Source organism: Haliotis asinina, chromosome 10 (assembly GCF_037392515.1).
Source record: "Haliotis asinina isolate JCU_RB_2024 chromosome 10, JCU_Hal_asi_v2, whole genome shotgun sequence".
NCBI lineage: Eukaryota > Metazoa > Mollusca > Gastropoda > Lepetellida > Haliotidae > Haliotis > Haliotis asinina.
This window is the reverse complement of record NC_090289.1, coordinates 53,890,420-53,908,916: the sequence shown is the minus strand read 5'-3', so window position 1 is coordinate 53,908,916 and position 18,497 is coordinate 53,890,420. Positions and strand designations below refer to the sequence as shown.

General features: G+C 41.2%; 2 protein-coding genes across 2 annotated transcripts in view; one reads left to right on the top strand and one right to left on the bottom strand.

Annotated features, from left to right (window-relative positions):
* Positions 1-18,497, top strand: part of LOC137298514 (zygotic DNA replication licensing factor mcm6-like) — a 385,641-nt gene that overhangs the window by 337,823 nt on the left and 29,321 nt on the right. The window lies entirely within an intron of this gene.
* Positions 3,071-10,303, bottom strand: LOC137297670 (myeloid differentiation primary response protein MyD88-like). The gene is made up of 6 exons (XM_067829583.1): positions 10,028-10,303; positions 8,018-8,313; positions 7,045-7,200; positions 6,064-6,256; positions 5,616-5,707; positions 3,071-4,885 (listed from the first exon to the last, which is right to left on the bottom strand). The coding sequence occupies exons 1-6, from the start codon at positions 10,096-10,098 to the stop codon at positions 4,377-4,379; spliced, it is 1,317 nt and encodes a 438-aa protein (XP_067685684.1). The 5' UTR covers positions 10,099-10,303; the 3' UTR covers positions 3,071-4,376.

Genomic DNA, 18,497 nt, shown 5'->3' with positions numbered 1-18,497 from the left:
CATTTCACTGATATCGTTTATGTACACTGTAAAGTAATGTTGTGTTAGTGTTACGTTTTCATGAATTAATGTGATTTTAACACCTACGGAAAGTAATTTTTCATCATACATGACACTTCGCAAATAGCATGTTTCCTTGCACCCGATGATATATAGTAATTACAGGGTGTCGATTTCACCTGTGTGACCTGACTCTACTTCCTGTTTGAGGTCATGATTGCGAGTTCTATTTATAGCATTCCGAGTTGAAATGCCATGCTGTCATCAACAATGGGAATAGGGAAGGGAAATAAAAGTTAGCTACAGTTGCATAGCAGAGTTACATCATCTCACTGAAGGCAGGCGGCTCTTTCCTGCATATTAGATAAACTAATATTTCGGCATATTTTCCGGCATATTTCATAAACTTTATGTCTTCCCATGAACTTATCCGAACATTGTATCGCCTTGGTCACTTCAAAAGTATACGTTTAGGGCCAATAACCACAGTTTTTGTAGGTATCCTTGGAATGTGTCGAATGGATTATTTTGGAGAATTTCAGGGAATATTATTGTAAGTATTTGTACATTCATCAAGTCTTTCATCAAGAAGGGAATGGACATAGTCCAGTTGATATTAAAAACATTGTATTTTTCGATTTTGACTTATTATGAGCTTACGTTTGTAAGTAACGTTCAAATAGTAACAGCACCAAGACAGCGTATCCAGTCCCATAGGTGTCATCTGTCACAAACAATAGGGTGAGTGAGTGAGTTAGTGAGTGAGTTTAGTTTTACGCTGCACTTAGCAATATTCCAGTTATATGGCGGCGGTCTGTAAATAATCGAGTCTTGACCAGACAATCCAGTGGTCAATAACATGAGCATCGATCTGGGCAATTGGGAACCGATGACAGGTGTCAACCAAGCCAGCGAGCCTGACCACCCGATCCCATTAGTCGCCTCTTACGACAAGCACAGTCTCCTTTTATGTCCGGGACCATCACGTGTACAAACAATACTGAAATCAGTTGTTCGCCTGATAAAAACCCCATGTGGACAACCAGTACAGGACGCACATGCACAGACAAATATTAGGCCCCTACAAATAACGTTGCGATAACCACGCAACTAGCCAGCTTGCACAAACTGATCTAAGCGAGATCGTAAGACGACTTGGATTTCAAGTCGCGACCCTCGTTAAGATGAAAGTCCTCGACGGTGGAGGACTCATGTCTAAAGCTGTCTGCCAGCGCCCATAACATGTTGTGCAAAACAGAAGTGGAACCGATCACGGCAAACAACATATATCCCCCGTCACCCTGATGAAACATATCACACAGACTCACGCATTCAAACAGTCGTGATTTACATCCATGGATATACCTACCCATGTTTTAATGAAAATATTGAAGTGCAAATATATACATTGATATATATTGATATTATCGTCTACATTCAGTGAAATAATAATCATTGAAAAAAGTGAAACAATATTTCCTTACACACTGTAATATAAATGTATGATAGGCCAATGGTTGTCGTTGACGCATTGTTCAGTATGCATCTGTACGGGGAATTTATTTTTGGGAAAGGACAAAACATCCCAGAACAAAAAGGGTTTGTTACCGTAAGAAAGTGTGCATTAATGCGGAGTGTGGTGAAGAATGCATGAACGGGAAATACGAACAATAAGCAATATTTCCAGAGAGCAGTTGTTACATACTTTTTCACAGTGTTGCTTAATCCCGTTGCGTTAATGTATATTTAAATTTCAAAGATTAGCTGCCCTTGGGTTATTGAAAAGGTCACGGGCTCTCCTTCATTAACGAACAGATATAATGTTGCTTCACACTTCTTCCAACATTGAATGATGAGGGAATAATACCTTATCATACTGAGTTTTTTTCAAGACTGAATAATGAGGGAATACTACATCATAATACTGAGTTGAGATCGCGACCGTAAGGATTTACAACAATCGCAGTAAAGCTGAGATTGTTTTGAGCACGTCTATGCAAACTAAGTCTTATGTCCAAGGGCATTTACAACAAGACAGAAGAAAGACAAAACGGGAAAATACTTTTTATTAATTGTGCCTGACATATGAAAAGTATGTCGAAGGTTTCAGAAAAAAATTATATCAGTTTGAAAATCATTAGGTTTCTGTCAACAATTTCAATATTACATGTACCATTTCCAGTGTCCTAATAGTTTAATAGTCTTTCCCCTATGTTCTCTATGAGGGGTGTGTGAGATATCTATGGGGTTAGTGAAAATGCAGGAGGGAAGTGTAAAATACAATACAACTGGATATTTGTATGGCGCCGATATCCAGTTAGTTCAACTGCTCAAGGGCGCTTTGTTGTTCCCTCGATCATTGGATGTCTATCACAACGGCACATAATATTTTCAATCTCACCTCCCTGTGGATCATACAACTCTTGCAGCCAGCCAGGCAAACCGAGTTAATGTGGCTTTCCCATCCTTTCGAGGTACTCATTCACAGCTGGGTGGACTGGGACAGATAGTCACAGTACTTTGTCCATGCTTACTGCACGTTGCTGTACCCGCAACAAGGTGTTTGCATGTATTCGTGTGGCCACCATCTGGTCATCTACCAACGGATTCGTGGGTTCAAATTCTTTTTAATAATATATTAACCTATATATACATGATATCAGTTGGGCTACCTTGTCGACTCAATAGCTAGAATGTTGTTGAGTGCGGCGTAAGACTAAACTCCCTCAGTCACTCCAATCAAGGAAATTGATACTTTAAATAGTTTTAATAGTTTAATCAGTTTCTCGAAGTGTGCCAAAATATTTAAGATTACCAACATATACGATTTCACCCAGTTTTTTCAGTTACAGCAACGTGTTGCACAACGTGGATTTGAATGGTAGATCACGATGCAAATTCCACCTCATGTGACTTCCCAGACTCAGTATTCCTACCGACCTGTTGGACATATAAGACCAAAGTATCTTGAACAGTCTCCTCCTAACTGAGACTACAACGATAAAATCACCATGGGTGCTGTCGAAACATATGCCTAAAACGAGCCATAATAGAAGACGAACGTGTGGAATGTCTGTCAAAGTGGGTTTAATCATGTCATTTGTAGAAATAAACGAACTGAAAAACGGGAAACAGAATTGGAATAACCCATTCTGATCCAGCCAGCTGGCATCTAAAGTGCGTTTGCCCTGCATGAAAAGTTTGTAGCTATTCCCCCTGACTAAGCCTTAAATAACATAACCATTACGTGAACATCATTGCATATATTGTTTGCCAAAGTGCTTGGAAATCGTGAAACATCAAAAAGTGCAACATATACGACCGGCATGTTAACCGAGGAACACATCTGCTTTATCTATTGGACGTCAATGTCAACGTTTGGCTTGACTCTAAAATCATTCCCTTTCCTCTTTTGTTGTGGATTTCAAACCTACACAAAAGTCCGTAGAAGGGGAGATTTATTGCTGTTCCAGCAAGTTTACGGCGAAATCCCTGTCTCGGAGATTAACCATAATCCTTAATACTATCAAGGAAACATTCTCTCGATAAATCAGAAATTCTTTGAGAAAAGGGGATTTAATACCACGTGGAATCTCCCTAACTGAAAACAGTTGTTACATTTTGTAGAATCTCGTTTGATTTTCAACCTTGCATGCAACTGCCCCACATAACAAACATAACGAAAAACTTCATTCCTTGATTCATGGGGCTTTGAATCTGTTTCTTTATGCATATGGATTTCTGCTTGGATTGACAAAATCAAAACAAGATAATCTGACGAAAACGTTTACCTTTAGCTTCCGACGCATCGATGATACACCGGCGTACAATAACCATCAAATCACTACCCGTCTTCCGATGCTTTACCACCTGACAGTAAGGAGACATTCAGATCTAAGCATTCAGATCTAAGCATAAAGATTCAGAGTGGCAAAAAACTCAACACAGAGCTGTATGATAAAAGAAGTGATTTCAACTTTCCAATAGTCATCTCGTCTTTTATGTTCAGCAATATTGTGATGGCTCCAGCCGTTGGTGCTCACATTTCACAACTTTGGGATACAATCGAGCGTGCTCTTTTTATCAGGATTTCAATGAGCATCAATACCACTGTTGGCCAGAGGTTGTATAGTCAAGATAACAACATTCAATGCCTCCATTCAAGCTATCAAGACGTTTTATGGTAGAGATATGGAGGAAATTTCAAAATTTGATGCTTCAGTGACAAAAATGATGTCCAGTGCAATTCTCTATTTTGACTTACGCCAAGATCTCACTTCTTTTTCAAGCAAGGTCTGCATAAATTGAATTGCAATTCCCCTGCAGATACTCTGTAGATTCAAATCGTTAAATCATTTCTGTCACAAAGGTCAGCATTAGCTGGATGGGAATAGCTTAGGGATGCTTCTATCTGTCTGTCGATGTCTACGACGTGGAGGAACAGGGCTTGATGCCTGTGTGGATGAGGACATTGAGGATCCTTGTGGGGCACTCTGCACTGGGGACCCTTCTTTCATTGGACCACTTGATCCAGGGGAGTTGGCTGCTGTAGCAGCTCTAGAGGACGAGGAGGATGAGGGAGTAGACTGGATGATGGGCAGTGGATGACTTGAGCTGCTGCTGCTACTGCTGCTACTGCTATTACTGCTGCCACTGTTGCGATATCGCTCTTGGTCCAGACTGAGGGTGATGTCCTCCAGTGAAATCTTGTCGTTGATCTGCAGCTCTTCAAAGTTGAGGGGAGCTTTAATTGCTATGGCCAGCCGATGCCAGAACCAGTCCATTAGGCTTCGTCTTGTAAAATCACAGATGGATACGTGGTGGAGGATCTGGGGTATACTGCACGGCGTGATGAGAACAGGCACCAATTTCTTACTGCGGGAACCTACAAAACAATAAAGGAAAAGGAATTGCACGTGAAGCGACAACAAAATAATGATCTTTTGTTGAACAACATTTTTATTTGGGTATCCGAAATTATGAGACAAACCATCAAACTGACTGTAAGGAAATGAGCAGTACCTGTCCCATTATGTCCCTTACACTTGAGTTATCGTCCTTCCCTGAGCTTAAGCCCACAGGTAGTTCATGTGTGCATATATTGAATGCTGTCAAATTCATGAGACAAAAACGCAGAACAATCTGTTAAAGTGTTTCTACAGATGCAGTTCTCTGTGAAGCTAGCTTCTTGTAGTATCTTCATGCAGAGAAAAATAGAAGTTTATTGGCTTCATCTAAAATATGAATCATTTTGGGACCTCATGGAACATTCGGCTGTTGCGCCTTTATATGATTTAAATGTTGCTCAAAGTTAGCTTTAACCAAACTCAGATGTCATTTTACATAAAGCTAGCTTTATATCCTCATGTAAGGAAAGGATGTTGGACTGTTATCTTTGTCATGGCACAGAATAACACTACATGAAAATATACTGTTTTAGTTTTCTCTGTAATGTGTCTATCCTTAAACTCTTTGGTGGAACCATACCAATGTTTATTGTCTAAAATCATTTTGGTTGACCGTCTGATGCGACTTGGTGTGATTTAGTTATTGTTCAGAGTAACTTTGACCATACTCGCGAAGATGACCTCAATAACGCCGAGGATGAGTCTCACCTGGAGAGAGACTGTGCGCAAACTTCGTCTGAAAATCGCAGGCTGGACTCTTCAAGAAGAGAGGAGACATAATGATCACCATTCTCCGGCATCTACAACATGGATGAAGATACAGTAATTCTTTAGGGTTTTTTCTCTCTCTTTTTGTTCCCTCGTTAATAACATCACGAAAGAATGGGTGTCAGTGGTGTTCAAGGATCACCACCATTAAGCAAGCACAGACAATGCCTTCATGGTCAAACCAAACATGGGATCAGTCAGTTAATATATTGTCACTGGTCGCCAATTTAGAAGGCGCGGACATCGACCCATGATGTATCGGCAGCTTTATCTCATTTGTCATTTGCCATCCAAAACATGACATTGTCACAACAATCCTAGGCGCAGAGTATCACGGTGTAGGTTCTATAAGCGAAGAGGACGTCACTATTCGGTGGACGGTGCTCACCTGTCCTGAATGAGCTTGGCTGACACGGTGTATGTGGAAGACCCAGGCAGATCATCTCGCCAAGGAATAAACAGCTTGAGACCATACCTCGGCGACTCTAACTCTGACACCATCTTCTTCACAAACTGCAGATCATAACCCTCTGGGTTATAACACACGAACGCATCATAAAACGTTGGTGTGTCGCTCTCAACTGAAAAAACGGTAAGTGATGCAAGGCTGATAGTTATGATTGCTTGAAAAATATTTTTGTGTTTACGGATAACTCAGATCGATGTTATTATACAAGAGTGTGTATAAAATGTGTCTTGTGGCTAACTGAAAAACAGTAAGTGATGCATATAGTGATAGTTCTCATTGATTTTAACATGTTTCTATGTTTACAGATGTCTCAGATCGATGTTATTACGTTAGACTAAATAGTGTATAATATGTGGCTTGCGTCTATCGTTATGTGCTTTTACACAAGTGCGGTTCTTAATATTTAATCCTTATCATAGCGATCCTTCGGTGTTCAGTTGCAAATACATTACACATGCCCATCCTAGAAAACACAACAGCAATGGTGATGATAGCTAATTGACAAATATATCTCAGATCTCAGATATCTCAGATCGATGTTATTATACAAGAGTATGTATGAAATGTGGCTTGTGGCTAACTGAAAGACAGTAAGTGATACAGGCAGTGATAGTTCTCATTGCTTTTAACATGTTTCTGTATTTACAGATGTTCATATCGACGTTATTACGTTAGACTTATGATAATTAGACAAATGATTTATATAATGTGGCTTGCGTCTATCGCTCTGTGCTTTTATAGAAATGTGACCTCTTAATATTTCAGTGTTCAGTTGCAAATACATTACACATGTCCATCCTAGAAAACACAACAGTATTGGTGATGATAATTAACCAATATATCGATGGTCTATAACGTCAATGCCATGTTTATATAGTTCCAGACAGAAGAGCTTCCCACCATCCTGAACAGTCATGTATCTGTATTCATCAGTGTCATGGTCTGTGAAATCAGAAGATTGGGGAGTGGAGCTCTGGGATATGGTGTCATCTTGGAGAGGTATGACATCGTCCTGGCGACGTTCTTCCTGTGAGACATAGTGCTTGATGTCCAGGACTAAAACAGTCAGAGGGCAATACACACGACATGTAACTCCAAACATAGAGCAATTCTCAATGCAGCACAATCTGTTCGACTCATCTCATGATGTCCATTTTGATTCGTCGTGTTTAGACAGGACAGACGTCTCATTCCTGCTTGCATTCTCGGAGTTAAAGAATGATGAATCAAATCATTACACAGTACTGTATTTTTATCTTGAGAGAAAGAAGCAAACAGTCGTTTGTATTGCCAGTCGACCACATCCACAAACTCGGTAAATTCTGCAGTAAATAAATATGTGAGTTGAAGATATTTCTCTGATGCTGTGTATAACAAAACACCGTATCCAGGTTGACAAGACTCTTCTAAACTGACATATTATCAAAATATGCCTTGAGGGATGTGATACGACATGTAACACCATATTTCGGTTTCAGTGAGATGGTCTTACAGTAAACACGATTATAAATGTCAGTGTAAAAGTTTCACTGTTAACAATTGTGGATATGATATGAATCGTCGTTCACAAACATTACATATCACAACTATTACATAACGTGATGAATATAAGGAAACGTACAAACATGCTTTATCCCTCCAATGTTTACATGTTTGTTTGTAATCCGTCTGCCCACATTGGCCATGACAAGAGCTGATAAGAAATCCTTTGAAAACTTGAAGTTGGTCATTTTATATGTTTAACCTAAGAAACCCCAAAATCATTACTGGATTACCTGTAGCGAAGCATTATCTTCAAAAGTCCATGATGATATTTATAGAAAGTGCATTTAGAGAGGATGGACATTCCCAGGTCTGAACACAGTGAACTTACTAATGCTACGTTTGCAGTCAGTCATCACATCATCACGACCCATCACCCTGAGGAACGAAAAGAGTTGACCAACAGTGGGGGACAAGTCTGGTCTCCTTGACCACTCGTTCAGCACCTCCGTTGTTGGGTCTCTCTGTCGGCTGAAGTTCTGGATCTCCAGGAAGGAGAAGCCAATTTGCTCGGCCAGTCCATTATAATCAGCTACAATGCCATCTTCATTCGGCAGCCTCTCAAGGTTGAGGTACAGCGAGAGCTTCTTTCGAGCTGAGACTCGGAGTGCATCTAGCGATACGTTCCTACAGCAAGAAAGAACAGTGAGTGGGAAGGAGGTGATTCTGTTCAATGTTAAACGTCTAAAACGTTTAATGCATGAATCCATACAAGGGTGATTTGCTTTTCGGTGAGGATGATTCTCTACCTTACATCTGCCTACTATCTTGCTCACGGTGAAACTACAGTTCGAGTACTGAAAGGTCCATGACATGCCAAAGTAAATGTTCTACGAGTATATTGGTCAGAAGTTCTCAAGCGCTACCATGTGCTGGTTATGCTCTGTCCAATCATAAAACCGAAATGCTCTACAATGGAAGGGCCTGTCTCACCAATTTGAGTAAACGACAAGATTTCCATAAATGACAAAGGACATCTATGTTAATATCTATCGCTGACACGCTAAAATTGAAGACAGTGATATTTGTAAATTCTTTTTGTCTAAATACTTCCATATTATGTTAATAGAGCAACAAAGTGACAAAACATTCCATGTTAAAAAAAACATGTTAACAAAGTATTATAGGCCTGTGTTTATGAATCACTATTAAATAGTGACAATACCACCACGTGTTCCATAAAACCATGCTCACGTCACAAGAAGTCTGTTTAAAGCTACTACCGAGACCCTCCACCTAAATGACAAGAATGACAGGAGGAAATGCATCAGTGAGTAAGCCAAGTACCAGCAAGATATCACTGGCGTGATGCTGACGATGTTGGATTCCCACTGGAACCCTTTAGGAATTTGAGGGGTGTCAATACAGATGTGTATTGGTTCTAACGGATACAGTTATAGTCACGTTATAGTATCAGTCTTGGTAAAATCATAACATTATTTCAGCATTTACACGTCGATTTTCGTCACAAAAATATAAATATTGATTTAAAATCAGCAAAGATTTAAAGTATCGCTATTGTTGATATATAACATGAAGTAAAGGTCATTTTCGAATTATTTCTCGAGGATATTGTGGAAGATTCCATTTGAATCTGGTTGAATACAGAGGTGTTTAATGGTGTGAAATGGTCAATAAAACCAGTGCAGAGATCCCAATTTACTGTGTGTGTGTGAAGTATGTGAAATTCAATTATTAAAGTTGTAAATGTCTAACTGATCTGATTTGTTCAATAACAGCCATTAGTTATTTACCTTAGCCACGATTTACCCACACATGGCAGAAATACCACCTACCACACATACCGGACAAAAGGCTGTCCACGAAATGGTATCTTTCCTCAGGTGAACAGTCGACTTCCTTGTACATTTTTAGAACAACCGATACGACAAATCGATAAAATAACTTACGAATCTCTCCGTGAAACATGTTGGGGTTTCAGTTGACATGTACTTTATAATCGTGTAGTGGGTCTATCAGAATCTGCTTTCATCTGAGGAAAACACATTGTAGACCGTTGGAAGGAGGGAGTACAATTATATTTGTGTCCTAAAGCAAATATAAACATAAGCATCTAACATTCTAGTGAATGAGTGAGTGAGTGAGGCAGGGGGTGAGTGAGTGAGTGAGGGGGTCGGTGGGTGGGTGAGTGAGTGAGGGAGGGAGTGAGTGAGGGAGGGAGTGAGTGAGTGAGTGAGTGAGTGAGGGAGTTGGTGCGTGTGTTCGCGTGTGAGATTGGGGTTGGGACGGAGACAGCGCCGAACCCTCAATGGAATATTGACATCGAGTAAAAGCCTTTACGGTAGGTTAGAATAAATCTGGTCTGTGATTTCCTGCTTACCTATAGCGTGTAGGAATCGACACATCATCGTCATCCGAGTTGGACGCCATGTTTTCAGCTGAATCCGTCATACTGGTCACATTGAAGCTGTTCGTTCTGCACCTTAAAACAACTCCTGAATAATGTAATAACAAAGACAGTTCCTTGGAAGTTCAAATTCTCTTTTGGCGGTGGTGTTCACTAATACCCTGAAATGAGGTCTTCTATATTCAGCGCATTTTCATGGTCTCTTCATATCTTTCCCACACTGTGTCATTCGTACCAGGAAGTAACTATGAAATTTAAACATGTCGGATTGTCGTTAATGAAGTCCTATTTTTGTCTAGATTTTCACTGACAATTTACTGTACACTATAAAACAGTGTTGGGTCAGCGGTAGGTTTCTATAAATTTTATTTTTTGACACCTATATACTACATTTGCCCTTCTTATGACATAAGTCCTTCAGTACCAATTGTCATGAGTTATTTCCCTTTACTTGCACGTGGTATCGAATTCAGCTGTTTGACCTGGCCCAACTTCCCGTTTGAGGTCGTGATTGCGGATTCTATTTATATCATTACGGGCTGAAATCTACGAAAGCCTAATGCTGCCACGTTTGAAGCAGCAATATATATAATATGTACTAAAGACAATTCATGTTGCTTCGAAAAATTTCTTGTTGCTTCAACTATTTCTTCGTTGCTTCGAGTATTTTCTCGTTACTTTAAATGGTGTTTCGTTGTTTCGATTACTCTCTCGTTGCTTCGAGTATTTAGTGGTTACTTAAAATTTCTTTTAAAAACTTGAAATTTCAGGTATTTTCTCGTTGCTTGGAATATTTTCTCGTTACTTTAATTATTTTTTCCTTGCTTGGAATATTTTCTCGTTACTTTAATTATTTTTTCGTTGCTTGGAATATTTTTTCGTTACTTCGATCATTTTTTCGTTGCTTCGAGTATTTTCTCGCTGCTTCGAGTATTTTCTCGTTGCTTCAAGTTTCTTTAAAACAAACTTGAAATTTCGAGTGTTTACTCGTCACTTCAAGTCTCTGTAAAAAACTTGAAATTTCAGGTATTTTCTCGTTGCTTCGAGTATTTTCTAAATGCTTCGAGTTTCTGTCAAAATCGTTTAATTTCAATTATTTTCTCGTTACGTCGACTATTTGTTCGTTGCCTGGAGAAAACTGTGTGTGTGCACTTCATTTTCACCTGTCATAAAACAAAAATTCAGTTCAAAACGGAGGGGAGCACCCCTGCAACCACGTTATATTTTCATAAGGCAGACCTCACAAAAACAGACCGCTTAAAACAACACTAATTCTACCAATGTTATGGTCGGTTGCCAAAGGCTTAATGAAGTGATATTAATGGTATATGCCCAGATATACAAGGTATAAACTATACATTTTTAAAGTCGTGTAAAGAACTAAGATTTTTCTATTAAGACCTATTGCATCAACGATACAAGTTAAGTAATTGAGAACGTTCTCAACTCCTGAGACAACTCAGTTCTCTACTACTTTTCACTCTGTTCACTAGTGAACTAAGAGAGATGTTTTGTTACTATACTCTGCAGTGACTGGTAGCGAAACAGAACACAGTTTTTATTCTGTTGGCAAAAAACACAAAAGGTGAAACATAGAACATACAGATGTATATGAATATAACTAAAATATTTACATGATATCATTTGAAAAGGCACTGTGTTTAATGTGTTTGGATAGTTTGAGTGTGAGTGTTTGATAAATCAAATTTCATGAGAAAATTACATGTGCAGATAGAGGGATTCACACAGAAATATTTTCTTGAAAATGAAATTCCTTTTGAATTGTTGGCCTAAATTGTGTTAGTGAAATTCTACTTTAAAAGGTATAATGTAAGATAAAGTTCAGGAATAACTGCATTTCTATATATTGAGTAATGAAATCCTTTTGATGATTTGATTCCAAGATTGTACAAACTGGTCTAACTGTACTCACTATACTCACTATTGACTCCGGGTGAGGAAAGTCAATTTTTCGCCTGAAGAAATAAAAAAAGCCACAAAAACATGAGCACTTACAGTACAGGTCAAAATATTGAATCACGTATTCCAGTCAATGTTCACAGGGCACGTGTAGGGAGGTAGCAGAAAAATATGATGGAAATACATGTATGATTTTTACCAGAAAAAAAATATCTTTTATCTATTATTGTGTCTGTAATATGAAGTAGAGACGTATGTTGCATGTTTCAGAAAAACAACTTATTAATCATTTGATTTTGTCAAATTTTCAGTAATTCTGTAAAGCGTCATAATGAGCATTAGTGCAGTAACTAACGTAAACCACAATGTACAATAAAGACAAGTACCCGGAAACCCATACAACAGGGTATGAATAATATCATAAGAACTGTATTGTGTTGATTAATTGCATAAGTAATGTTCATATTTGGCACGTAATGAAGCGAGAGGGATCAGTAAAATGGGACTAGTTGTGGTGCAAGAGGGGTTGTCCCATCTTACAGCACCTCTTGCACCACAACTAGTCCCATCTTACAGCCCCTCTTGCACCACAACTAGTCCCATCTTACAGCCCCTCCTGCACCACAACTAGTCCCGTCTTACAGCATCCCTTGCACCACAACTAGTCCCATCTTACGACACCTCGTGCACCACAACTAGTCCCATCTTACAGCCCCTCTTGCACCACAACTAGTCCCATCTTACACTCCCTCGTGCACCACAACCAGTCCCATCTTACAGCCCCTTTTGCACCACAACCAGTCCCATCTTACAGCTTCTCTTGCACCACAACCAGTCCCATCTTACAGCCCCTTTTGCACCACAACTGGTCCCATCGAACAGCACCTCTTGCACCACAACTAGTCCCATCTTACAGCATCTCTTGCACCACAACTAGTCCCATCTTACAGCCCCTCTTGCACCACAACTAGTCCCATCTTACAGCTTCTCTTGCACCACAACTAGTCCCATCTTACAGCATCTCTTGCACCACAACTAGTCCCATCTTACAGCCCCTCTTGCACCACAACTCGTCCCAAGGAGGAGGACTTGCAGAGACAACTTATGGAAGAACGAGCTGGGCGCATTGAGGTAGAACGTTCCAGGCGTACCAGGAAGTTGCGCTCTGGCTCTCCCCGTCGCCGAAGGTCTCGATCACCTCGTCGTTCCCGTTGTCACCGGTCGACATCTTGGTCCAGGTCTCCAGCAGATAGGGATCGCCGTTACTATACGTCCAGGTCGTGGTCTCCCCGACGCTCACCCCGTCCTCGAAGTTCTAGATCCCCAGCTGGGAAGCCTTCGCAGTCGGCGCCGTCTTCTCATCGTCTTGAACCATTGTGTGTGTCGTGGGATGACGCTGAAGAACGTTTTTCCTCCTCGGATTATAACGAAGAGCCATCGGAAGATATTGATGATGGTGGTACCTCTGTCGCCACACCGTATGGTAGCTGATGCCATTGCGTCGTTAGATGATGACTTCGACAAACTGTCACTTAACGATTAGAGCACCTAAATTTCGCAAATCGGAATACAAAGTACATAGTCTGAGCTTTGCAGATTCAGGAGCGGCACATGATGAAACTCTCAAGCGCTTATCAGACTCCGTGTCATCGTCTTACAAGGTGCAAGATGCCAAGTTACTAGCCACTGATACGGAATTAAGGCGGATGCTCAAGCCGGTTTCAGTGTTGGCTTCGGCTACTTCAGCAGCTGAATTTCACCTCACAGAGGACAATCCCTCTCGGATCGATCACTTCGCAATGTTATTTCAATGGCAAGGTAAGGTACTACACGACCTACTTGCTCACCTGCGTTCGGCGTGAGCGATGACCACCACGGTGCGACGTACTGGCTACTTGAACCAGTGCGCAGGGCAAGAGGAGTTCAAAAGGCAACTATTACGGGCTCCCTTTGCGTCAAGGTTTTTGTTTGATGACAAAACTCCAGAGGCTTACCGTCAACATGCAGAGCTCACAAACATGGAGGTCTCTTTATCTACTTTCGAGACTCAGAGTTCCAGTCATCTCGTGGAAGACGGGCACTCCGTTACGTCCCCCATAGAGAGTCTACTAGATCCGTGTTTGCCAGGGGCAAAGGCCGTGGACGCCTGGATACCGACGCTCAAACAAGGCCCCGCTGCCACTAACATCTGCACCTCAGGCACGAGTGTACTCTCAGGAGCATCCGGTCCTCCTTCAAGCCAATATTCAAGCGCTTTTGGGAAAAAAAGTGATAGAGACAGTTGTAGACCCCAACCACTCCCCAGGGTTCTACTCACCCATCTTCATGGTCCCCAAGAAGGATTTGGACAAACTTCAGATGATTCACATGGGAGTTTTCAATCGTCTATACCTTTCCTGCCCGCCTCACGTCTCTACGGTTACCTTAGACCTACTGCATACCAAGCTGCTGCCCAGGACATGGTTAGCCAGCCTCGACCTTCGGTTCATCTTCAACGGGGTGCACTACCAGTGGAAGGTCCTCCCGTATGGAATTCCTGCGGCCCTGTGGCTGTTTACACGGGTCATTTCTCCGATCGCCCGGTCCCTGCATCTGAGTGGGATCGATTTCGACCCCTACATAAGCGATTGCCTCCTGAAACACTTCGAGCCTCAGTTGCTTCTCAGACAGTTGGACTTCACCGCTCGCTCTCTTCAGCAACTGGGGTGGATAATCAACCTCGAAAAGTCGCATCTAGTGCCTTCGCAAGAACTGACGTTTATCGGAGGTCTATTCATAACACATTCCAGCTTGGTCAAGGCCCCTCCAGTCCGTTGGGAGAAGATTCTCAAGTTCGCGAACTTAGGTCACTCTCAACCTCTGACCCTCAGAGAGTTGCAGAGTCTCTGCTGGGCCTCCTGACTTCGGCTCAAGACCTGACCCAGAAAGGTCGTCTCATGCTTCGGACGCTTCAACGTTTTCTTCTACCTTTTATTCAAAGGGATGACTTACGTGTGAGTTTTCTGTTACCTCAGCATCTACATCCGTACCTCCGTTGGTGGAATGTTACGTCGAACGTTTGTGTCGGCGTCTCTTTGACAGAATACACCCATGATCACGAGCTGTTCATAGATACGTCACTCCAAGGATGTGGCGCCAATCTCAACGGGCAGATCACCTTAGGGCTGTGGTCAGACGCAGAACAAGGTTGGCACATCAACTACCTCGAGATGCTAGCGGTCATTCTGGCAGTCCGCCATTGGATACCTATTTTGAAGAACTCCAAGGTCCTGATAGCGTCAGACAGTTCCACGGTGGTATGGGTTATCCGGATTCAGGGAACCACCAGGTCGAAGAAACTGTGAGACCAGATGTTTCTTCTCGCAGATCTTCTGGACAGCAACAACGTCATAGCAAAGGCTCATCACATTCGGGGCTGCAGGAACGTGTTGGCCGATGCTCTGTCCAGACCCAGGAGACCGTTCCCAACAGAATGGAGGCTCCACCCAGAGGCGTTCCAACTTCTGTGTCAGAATCACGGGCGTCCTTTGATAGGTCTGTTCTCCACAAGCTTCAATCATCAGCTTCCAGTGTATGTGTCTCCAGTTCCAGATCCAGCAGCTTAAGGGAAGTACCATCGGAGCTTATTTGTCAGCGCTGAACTCGGTTCCAGTTGTCAAAAGTGATAGGCAAGTCTGTAAAGTTCCAGAACTTACGGCCATGCTGAAGGCTTTCTAGAGGATCAGAAGATCAGATTTCGCCCTCCAGCGTGGGACCTCAACATCGTCCTCCAATATCTTCGAGGCCGTCCGTACGAACCTTTGGAGACGGCTTCATTTGAAGATTTATAACTGAAAACGGTTTTTCTGTTGGCTTTGGCTACCAGGGTTAGTGAAATCCACGCCTTGGATGTCACTCGGATAAGATTTGAACAGTCCCGCCATGGACGTGCTCATTTAGGCGTACTGTGGGACTTTATAGCGAAGAATCAGTTACCAGGTCAGCCCGATAGAATGTTCTCCATTCCTCCTCCTCTCTCAGCGATATTGACACCAGACGATGTTGAGGAAGAATTGTTCCGCCCTGTTCGTGCTTTAAAACTTTACATCGCCAAATCAGCTCCTAAGTGGCAGAGTCGGAAGAGATTGTTCATCCCCTTCTCCTCTGCGTGCAAGCGTGAGGAATAAACAGGAATACCATTGCCTTATGGTTGGCTACAGTCCTTTGGCCCTCTAGTGGTTGCCCAACAGCTTACCCGGCCTGCCAATCATTAGGTAACTACTTATACTTACCATTAGGTCTTATGGTTCTCCTTCATATTGTGCTATCATCGGCTCCAATGAGTGTCTTGAGTTACTATCTGTTTTCTTGTTACAGGATGTTTCCTGTGCCTCACAGTGGTTTGAGTTGGAGTCAGTTGGTGTGACCCTCTGAAGTCCGACACCGCCAACCTACTGTTGAAGCCATATGCATAAGTCCCATGGTATGGTAAAGTAAAAACAATATCTAAAATCTAAATATTTTAGATATTTAAATACTTACCTTACCACAGGACGGTGATTTTCCTCCCAAGATTGGATGCTCCTCCCCTCTCTGGGCTCTTCGGACTGGATTTCTCTTCAGTAAAAGTGAATTTTGAAAGGTCCGCGCTTCTCCGGTTTAGGAGATCACGCCACTTCCGTGCCTATACATTCGTAGATACATGAGGTGCAATTCATGGGAATGGCGAATCAACGACTGTCTGATCTCATCTAAGCGAAGCTTGAGGTAATATGCATACGTCCTATGGTAAGGTAAGTATTAAATATCTAAAATATTTATATTTTAACAGATTGTATTCGGTGAAGCAAAGGTGGGTAATCAGCTAGTAAGACTTTGATTTGAACACTTATTTATTAAAACAACAATTATAATGAAAGTTACCTTCGGTTCAATAAAGGTCTCCAGGTCATCATTTCACACGCCTGTCCCATCTCTCGTGTAGGTAATGGATATGGTTCCTGATAAGTATTGTCAATCTTGACGACTGTCACATTACCCTTTTCTCAGTCTGCAATAGACGTAAATGGTAACTTCAGTGTGAGTGATGTATACTTTTTCCCCCGGCTTATCGATAAATGCTGATTTCATGCCAGTTTAACTGAGGCACAGTAATCATACATATATATCTACTTTATCTCTGAATCCGTTTCAACTGTCATTTCTTGGTTTGGTTATTCCCATGAGATTCTGCGTCTTCAAAGATATGAATATTGTCTCTTATTTCTTAGTGTCATAATTATGTTGTAAAAGAAGTGCTCACATTTTCAGAACTGTTTACTCAAAAAGATGCTTGACAGTTTACTGTGTCTGAAAGAGGAAACCTTGTCACATATAATTTCAGTATGGACCATATATGTTATTCCATGTTAGAATGTCAAAATTGTTATTCCCAAATAAATACTCAGTGTATGGAGTCATTTAATATTTCCACATGGTTAGTGATTGATTGCCTGCTTGCACATCAGATACTAGTGATATTTGGTTGAGGCTTTGATTCCTAATCTAGGGATGATAGATGATTGGTTTGCACCTGTATTTTTGATACTATGTTTACTCCCAATACATGCAAATGACAATGTAATGTGTCTGAGGATGAAAGTGATTCAATGTGTACCAGTGTTTTTCCATTTTAGAAATGCCGAAGATTCAGTAATTGCCAAATCGGTATTCGTTGTGCATTTGGTTTGTGGTGGATTGATTGATTGTTCTTCGGGTACTGTTGATACTAAGTTGGAGTTTTGCAGTTACTTTGAGGCTTTTTGTTCTTAATCTAGGGGCTATACGTGTTCCCTGTCAACTCTGCAATACTGTTTTGCAACTTTGCGTTGCCTATGATATATACTTTTTCACCGGCTTATCGATAAATGCTGAAACACATGCATGTCATGCCAGTTTAACTGAGGCAACACTATTTATTCTAACAGCACTGTTTCAAAGTACTTGGAAAACCTTGAAAGTAGTTTCCCAGTTGTGCTGGAGACCAACACATACACACCCAGTTATCCTGATGAAAAATATCAGAGAGGAAACTATTACTGGGAATAGGTCATATATTTTTTTCACATTCAAACAGTCGTGATTTACATCCATGGATATACCTACCCATGTTTTATTGAACATATTGAAGTGCAACTGTATACACTGATATATTGCCGTCTACATTCAGTGAAATAATAGTCATTGAAAAAAAGTGAAACAATATTTCCTTACACACTGTAATATAAATGTATGATCGACCAATGGTCGTTGACGAATTGTTCAGTATGCATCTGTACGGGGAATGTATTTTGGGGAAAGGTCTAAACATCACAGAACAAAAAGGGTTTGTTACTGAAGAAAGTGTGCATTGATGCGGGAGTGTTGTGAAGAATGCATGAACGGGAAATACGAACAATAAGCAATATTTCCAGAGAGCAGTTGTTACATACTTTTTCACAGTGTTGCTTAATCCCGTTGCGTTAATGTATACATGTATTTAAATTTTAAAGATTAGCTGCCCTTG